This window comes from Pteropus alecto, unplaced genomic scaffold (genome assembly GCF_000325575.1).
Source record: "Pteropus alecto unplaced genomic scaffold, ASM32557v1 scaffold20, whole genome shotgun sequence".
Lineage (NCBI taxonomy): Eukaryota > Metazoa > Chordata > Mammalia > Chiroptera > Pteropodidae > Pteropus > Pteropus alecto.
In genome coordinates this window covers 39,558,441-39,567,274 of record NW_006436298.1, presented here as the reverse complement: position 1 = coordinate 39,567,274, position 8,834 = coordinate 39,558,441, and the positions used below count along the sequence as shown (strand labels likewise).

Here is an 8,834-nt window from a genome sequence, read left to right as displayed (position 1 = left end):
AATCACAAGGTTTGGGTCTCTTTTTTAATACAAATAGCAATTCTGATTTAGAACTAATGATGCATAAGATTCTAAGGGTAACTAGATATTATAAATTTATGATTATGTGTTCCATGTAAAAAATAATCTCTCAGTTATAAAATTCTGAAAATCTTAAAATTACATTTTCTCAGATACCAGCAAAAAGGAAAGACATTTTAAATTTGAGGGTAAGGTAGAGATGGGAGTATTGGTGAGAGATACTGAGATCCACGCACTGTCACACTCCTCAGTTACAAGTGAAGGAATTTGAGAAGACACAGAAACTTATAGAATGACTGCTCATTCTATATTGTTCTCCAGCTCTGGAGAACATAACTCAAGTATATTTCTCAAACATTTTTCCCCAAGCCATAGAATTCACCAAGAGAAAGAGACTGACGTAAATGTGAAGAAGAAGAAACAAATCAGCTCCTAGTCGGGAATATTAAATGGCAGCGTGCTGATGACCTCTCCGGATTCGGTGACAATGGCATCATAAACCCACCTTCGGTTGCAGCGGCACTCAGGCCCACACTTATTGGAGTTACACTTGGGGCAAGGGTAGAAGCAGCCTAGGCAGTTCTTCTCCAGGCAATCACACAGATCAGCATCATTAAAGATTAGCCTGCCACTTTTGTCATACTTCCTCATAACTCTGCAAAGAAAAAGAGTGACACTAAAATGATGTTTTCCTTAACGATGAGAATAAATTATTATGTAGCAAACTTCATAAATATGATCCAGCACCCTAGAGATTACCCAGCAACACTTCGGAATATCATATGGCAGTGATGTCCTGGGAAATTCAGCCAATACGTGACCAATTTCTAATGTAGCCAGGCTTGTCACCAAGAGTAACAACACTTCACTTTTTCAGCATGCTGGGGAAGGTAATATTCCACCTAAGCAAAGTATGAGGAATAGCTGTCTAAATCTTCCTCCTATAAACGTTCCAATTTTCATTTAAAATATAACCATTCCTGAAGGAATTTTCCCTACTAAATTACCCTCTTTTTTCTTTCTTAAGAGAAAAGCACTATAGTGAAGACATTTACATTTTTAGTGGTGAGTCAAGCATTAAAACTTAGTTACTACACCATCATCATTAAAAAAGAAAATAAATAAAACAACGCCTTTGCTAACAGTCTCCAGTGCCATTGCTTCTGTTCCTTTCTGATTATTTTACACCCAGTGTGAACGGAGAACACAGGTGACCAAGATGGTAGAATCTGCCTTTAGCTCTGAGTGGAGGCAGTAAGTTCTGCACCACAGGAGAGCACCAGAGTCTACACCTTGTTTCAGGTTCCCACACTTCCTCTGTTAGCCTCTGCAACGTGTCCAGGAGGCAAAAGGCTTTCACAAGAATTCCACTACCATCTCAAATCCAAACCATTTTGAAATAAATCCTTTAAAACTGAGCTCGCTTTAAAGCCTCAGAATGACAAAAACACTTCTGTACAGCCTGTATCCATTATTACCAGTTGAAATAAGGAAAAAAAAAAAAGCCTGTCCCTAAGCTAGTGTGGTTATGAACTTCCACCCTTGGTCCCCGAGCAGGCATAACAACTCTTCTCTTCCTGTTCAGATAAGTAATGCTGTTCCATCCTCTTCTCTCTCCTAATAAAGCAGGGAAGGTTGAAGGTCATTATATGTACTTGCTGCCTGATTATCACACTTCGGTAGGAATACTTCTAATGAGGATTTATATTTGAAGCATTTCATCTGTGCAATGAAAGCTTCCCCACCCGCTTCCAAACCCACCAGCAAATTCAGGTGTCAGCTGATTTTAAAATTGATTATGGGAATAATGGGAGTGGGCAGTCTTGAAGTCAAAAGGAAGACAGATCAGATTCCATCCTTCTCCCTTCACCTTAACCAAATACTCCCTTGTCTTAATTAAGACACAGATTTTATAGTTTCCTGTCCATCCAATGCTATTTTTTGTAAAATTCTGAACTATCATACATATAAAAGCATAGAGAACATACATGCACAGATAAAAAAGAAAAATGTGCCCCCTGCCCAGCTTAATAAAGTATTATGCCTTCGAAGCCCTCTTCACGCCCCATGTATCATATCCCTGACCCCGGCCTTCCAAGAGGAACCACACCTTGAAATTATAAAAATCATCTCCTTGTTTTACTTTTAGTTATGCCACATATGTATGTACCACCAAGCATACTGCATCTTTCCTTCTGTATTTGCTTTCTTATTCTACTGCATGATTTGAGATTCATCCCTGATGGTGTGTGTGACTGTATACAAATATTTTTACTTCTATATGCATTCTACTGTATGAATATACAAGTTACTTATCTTTTCAATTATGGATGGGCATTTGGATTATTACTACTTTATTTTCTTTGCTATTGCAGTGTTGCTATGAATCTTCTTGTACATGTGTCCTGTTGTATGCGTGAAATGGCTTTTCCAGGATATATACCCCGGAGTGAAGACGTTAGGTCATAAGGTGCATAGATAATGCCATGCCGTTTTTAAATAGTGGTTGTACCATTTTACATTCAATTCATGTCCCATAGCTTCATCAACATTTATATTTCAGACTAAGCTCTTTGCTTACCTGGGGGTGGGGCACTTTCCCACACTGTACTGGTGGGGTTTGGTACTATGAGTGTTTATTAGCCTTTTTTTTTTTTTCTGAAATGCCTGTTCATTGTTTGGTTCATTTTCAATAGGAAATTTATCTTCTTATTAACTTGCAGAATTTGCTCTATATTTTAGATACTCAACTTTTAGATGATAAATAACTTTTCCTACCTTGTTATTTGTCTCATTTTTTTAAGGGTATCTTTTAATGGGCATACATCTTCATTTAAATGTAGTCAAATTTATCAATCTTTTCCTTTTAATGAGTTGCTTAGTTTACACTTCTGATGTACTAGCAATCACTGTTCTTATGATAATTCTGTATCCATTGATACCTGAATCCATTCCCATGGTTTATTTCTCCTTTGAATGATACGTCTTTGTTACTTTTAGTCATCTTTCCTCCTGAAGCTATTACTCTAACACAAGGACTTCTGCAGCCTTTAAAAAAATTATTCCTAGTTTGGGATCACAGTTTATTTCTTGAAGTTACTAACTTCCAGACACATGGGGTAATACTGTATTTTAGAAAACATTTTAAATTCATAAACAAGGGGCAACCTTTATTTGCTTTGTTAAGGAGAATTCCATATATTTTATAATCCCACAGGTCAAATATCATATATCATGATCTTACTTGTATTTTACAGAAAAATACTCATTCATCTTTGACATCCGTGCTTTCTTTTTCTGCTGCCTTGTTTCAGGATTAAAGTCTGCTACTTGTGGTCCAGGGTTTTGAAATGCTAAGCATCTTAACTGCCGCTCTATCTGTTGCTATGAAAGAAATAATGTGTATTAGTAGTGAGAACTAGATAGTTTTATTTGTTTTACATTATGTCAAAATAAATTTCCTGTATTTTTTACCATAATGGCATGAAAGTACAAATGTTTTACCTAGAGAAATAATTAGTTTTCTCTGATTTTCAAAAGATGTTAGGTCATTCTTTCTAAATAAAGAAATCCATCATATAAAACTTACATAATAAAAATGTATTTCCAGTGGAAATAGAATTCTTTTTATATCTAAAAACATCAGTTGGCTTCTCCAATATGATGGGAATGAAAGTCAGAATTAGCATTTTATGACGGAGAAAGACAAGGGAGCAAAGGCCTTTCCACAGTTGTTAGCTGAAAAAGACCTGCCAATAAAAAGTGTCAAACCACAGCAAGAGCCCAAGCACACACAGTCCTTCCCTTCAGTGCTCTGGGATGGGTTTCAGAGCTACTCACTGCCCTGGGATGTGGCTCCATCAGGGCTCCGATGCACAACGCAGCCATCTGAAGTTTCCACTGTCAGTCAAAGTCACATATGAAGAAGAAAATCTTGCTAGAATGGCTTTCTAGAGTGTTAGTGGAAAACTTCCAAGTCTCTGGGGATATTTATAATTCTAAATTAAATGGGGCCTAATTAAGAAGACAAGTAACAAAGATGCTTTAAACGATCCTGATAACTTATTTTGAACATGTAAAACATATGTCATGAGGGAAGAAAATGCTCTTTTGAAGGATTTTAGAAGAAAATAATCTGAGTGGCCCAAAAACACATAGGTTAATATAGACATGAAATACTATACCTGAAAACAAAAAGGAAACTTTCAATGAATGAATTTCAAAGTAGTAAATTAGTAACAGAATCTCAGGCTTTTCTACAGTTTACTTGGTTTAGTAGATGTCTAGTAGGTCCAAACTAATATAAATATAAATAATATAAATCTTTAAAATTTCATTTTGGTGTGTGTATATGGGTTTGTTTTATAAACTTAACCTTAAGAAGCAATTCTGCATTTAGGTGTAGCTGTGAAGTAAATACAACTTAGTTCATTCTATTACTATTCTCAGTAGCCTAGCAAGAGTTTAAGAACATAGAGAGCAGGGTAAGCCAACCAATATTCAAATCTGTCTCTGCCTCTTGTTATTGGGGTACTTTGAGCAAATTCCGACTTCTCTAATTCTCACTTTCTCCTTCTGTGAAATAGGGTTAACAATAGTATCTAGTGATAAGGATTAGGTGAAATGATACAGTTTCAGAACCTGGCTAGCACACATTAAGACAAAAACCAAGGGTTTGTTAAATAAAAACACTCGACCATATTCGGTAAAACAGTCTACTCCAAGGGCAGGATTGTAATGCACAGTACATTGGCTAACAATCAGGCAACTGAGAGGCACAGAGGAGATATGTGAAGTGAGACCAGCTCAGCTGTGAACAGAGTTAAGAGGAGGGAAAACACCATCAGCATGGGGAGTAGGGGCAGAGACCTTTCCTGAGGAGACGTGACTGAGCCCACCTTCGCGCCCAAGTTGGGAACTCCCCAAATACCATGGAATCATAATAGCCAGATGCCATACCAGTTGCTTTTGTCCGATTTGACCATTTTTCTCAGGAGAACTTTTACCGGTGGGTCCCTCTTGAGTAGAATTGTTTTTTTCTGACTGTTCACTCATTTTCTAAAAAATTAGAAAAAAAAAAAAAAGTAAAACATTAACTTTATATATCCCCAGTAGCTTAATCCTGTGATTTTCCTGCTCTCTTCCTACATCTTAACTTTCTTTCAAAGCCAGACTTCCATCTTCACTTCTGGTTTCTTTTTTACCACTTTTTTTTTTTTTTCTGTTTTGATTGTTCATTTATTTTGAGTTTTAGATTCCACATATACATGAAATCATATGGTATTTGTCTATCTCTGTCTTATCACTCACTCTCAAATCTTGTATCTGACTCCCCCAGTCCACTTTACTCTTTTCTGCTGGCGTTCCATGAGCAAATCATTTGTACCTTTTACAGTTCTTAGCATCATAGACCTCTGGGCCATCCTCTCCTGCTTGAGAGGACTGTGACTTCTTAGACATCTATTTTCCCTCTTTACACTCACTCCCTTAAAAAAAAGGTAAGACACGTTCATATCACACATCTCTAGTAACCTTGTGAAAATCCTATCCATTCCCATGGTTTCAGTTGTCACCTCTTCAGAGATGGCAGGCTGTCTCTAAAAGCCCTGACCTCCTCACTCGAGTTTTATAAAAAGTTTCTAATATAACTCATACTAACGGAAGTCATCAGTTTTCCATAAAACTCAGCTGTTAAAATGCTTGTAATTTACTTTGAAATACTTCAGTATATATACAAGATGACATGGTCTGTGTGTGCCTTAGGTGAAGCTAACACAAGATTCTAATCACAAATGCACCATCCAGGGCTGCTTTACAGACCAGGACCCAGAGGAGGCTTCCACAGTCCTGCTGTTTCCCTCTCTTCTACTCCCCGTACTAGCTATAGGGTCCTGTTTCTAACCAAAGGAAACTGAGAGTTATGCTTTACCAAGTTGGCCTGGGTCATTTGGTACCACCACTCTGCCTGTCAACTGAGAATTCCATTTCTATCAATGTATCTTTATATTCCCTATGTCTACGGTCACTCAATATTGACTGTTCACCCTTCTGTATCCCCCTTTCTAATTCCCAACATTAGATTAGGAAGTCAGGTTGATTTTTCCCTCCTAATATTGACTCTTCTTTTTCATTCTCTATCAGGTAGAATCCACCTTGAAGATAGTAATAGTAGTAGTAATAGTACCTTACCCTTGACGAAAATAGACTTAACCTTCCTGTCAGCCTGACAAACTTTAGACAGGCTTCTTCCAGACTGTAGACCTCCCTTTTCTTAGGGTATTTACTTCAGAAAACTTACGATTGTAAATTCTTTCTCTGCTCCATTGAGATGTAAATCTTCTCCCAGCCCCTCCCAATTTTACAACCCAGGAGCCGTCCCTTTGAAATGTAATCATCCAGAAAGATAGTGACCTATTTGTCAGTCTCTGTGAGAAGGTAGAAGCCTAACTTGCTAATTGTTGTCCACCAATTAGCAAACACAGGTGGCCAAATCACAGAGAAAAACATTTGCGAACTCAAGAATAACTCAGTGTGCTCAAGTCATTCCATTGACTAGAGTACTACAGTACTCCCCTAAAGTACTCTAGTATTTTCCTCTGGCTTTTTGTTGTGGAGTTGAGTTCAGACTGAGTTCTACTTTCTCTCCCCTATTACAATAGCCTTAAATAAAGTCTTCACTGCCTGTTTAACCTTGTCCAATGCAATTTCTGCTTTGACACCCTCACGTGCACTATCTCATCTGATCAGACGAATATTCCTACAGAGAATTTTCCAACTTGTATGAAGATAAAATCACATGGAGTTGTTTCTAAATGATAAATTCCCTACCAATAAACGGTATTGGGAAAACTGGACAGATACATGCAAATAAAATAAAATAAAATAAAATAAATAAAACTAGACCACCTTCGTATACCATATAAAAGAATAAACTCAAAATGAATTAAAGACTTAAATGTAAGACCTGAAACCATAAAATTCCTAGAAAACATAGGCAGTAAACTCTCTGACATTGCTTTTAGTGATATTTTTGTTGATACATCTCCTTGGGCAAGGGAAAATAAATAAATAAACAAACGAACAAACAAACAAATGGAACTACATCAAACTAAAAAGTTTTTGTACAGCAAAGCAAATCATCAACAAAATGAAAAACAACCTCCCAACTGGGAGAAGATATTCACCAATGAGACATCCAATAAGGGGTTAATATCCAGAATTTTAAAAAACACACACAACACCCCTTACAACTCAAAAAAGACAAATAATTCAATTAAAAAATGGGCAGGGAACCTAAGTAGATATTTCTCCAAAAAGGACATACACATGGCCAACAGACATATGAAAAGATGGACATTTGTAAATTAAAACCATAATGAGATAGTCAGAATGGCTATCATCAATAAATCAAAAAACAAGTGTTGGTAAAGATGTGGAGAAAAGAGAACTCTCATGCATTGTTGGTGGGGCTGCAAACTGGAGCAGCCACTATGGAAAACAGTATTGAGATTCCTCAAAAAATTAAAAATAGAACTACCTTATGACACAGCAATTCCAGTTCTGAGTATTTATCTGAAGAAATCAAAAATACTAATTTGAAAAGATATATGCATTCCTAGCATAGGAATTGCAGCATTATTTACAATAGACAAAATATGGAAGCAAATAAGTGCCCATCAACAGAACAACTAAATAAAGAAGAGTTGGTATATATATATATACAATAGAATATTACTTGGCCCTAAAAACAATGAAATCTTACCATTTGTGAGGACATAAATGGACCTAGAGGGTATTATGCTAAGTGAAATAAGTCAGACAGAGAAAGACAAGTACCATATGATTTTCACTTATATGCAGAATCTAAAGAACAATATAAATGAATACACAAAACAGAAACAGACTCATAGATACAGAGAACAAACTACAGGTTTTCTAGATGAGAAGTGGGGTAGGGGAGCTGGGTGAAAAGGTGAAGGGAAAAGAAGTTCAGTTGGTAGTTACAGAATTGTCATGGGGATGTGAAGTACAGCATTGGAAATATAGTCAATGATATTGTAGTGACTGTATGGTGTCAGGTGGGTACTGGATTTATTGGGGGGATCACTTCTTAAAGTACACAAATGTCTAACTACTATGCTGTCCACCTGAAACTAATATAATCTTGAACGTCAAATGTAATTGAAAAATAAAATAAAATAAAAATGATAAATTCCCTGTTGAATCCCAGACCTACTGGGGTTATAATTTGCAGAGAAAAATTTTAGTAATCTATACAATTAATAAGCTTTCCCTTAGGCAATTATGAGAGATGTTAGGACAGAGAAAGCAGGTATAATTTTCTCCATCCAGTCTTACCATGAGATCCTAAACTTATTGTCCATATTTTCTTCCCACACTCAATTCAGCCAAAACATGTGGTCATGTTGATATTCTTATTATCAGAAATTTCTTTATCTCCCTCCTTTTGAAAGACTTCACTGATTTCCTCTGCCAATAATGTCCCACATCCCTAGCATATCAGCGAAGGTCCAACATAACTGTCTCCAAACTACCTGTCTAGGCTCACCTCCATGTATACCTTCGCTAGGGACAAAGCTACCTGATTTCCCTATTCTCATTAACATACCTCCCATCTCTCACCCAACCCAAGCCTTCCTCTTTGAACTGTGGTCTATTTCTCTGCCCAAGAAGCCTCTCTGATCACTCTAGTCCTCCAAGATCCTTTTCTCTCTTGGGCTATTGGGAAGTTTCTCAAGAAAATTCCCCCAAAGGTGACCTAAACCCTCTAGCTTCTTTGTGTAACAAATTTT

At 36.8% G+C, this 8,834-nt stretch overlaps 1 protein-coding gene across 1 annotated transcript; it reads right to left on the bottom strand.

Moving 5' to 3' along the window:
• Positions 1-453: 453 nt before the first annotated feature.
• On the bottom strand, positions 454-5,076 carry ARL14EPL (ADP ribosylation factor like GTPase 14 effector protein like). The gene is made up of 3 exons (XM_006913300.1): positions 4,981-5,076; positions 3,266-3,405; positions 454-676 (listed from the first exon to the last, which is right to left on the bottom strand). The coding sequence occupies exons 1-3, from the start codon at positions 5,074-5,076 to the stop codon at positions 454-456; spliced, it is 459 nt and encodes a 152-aa protein (XP_006913362.1).
• Between the last annotated feature and the right edge of the window lie 3,758 nt (positions 5,077-8,834).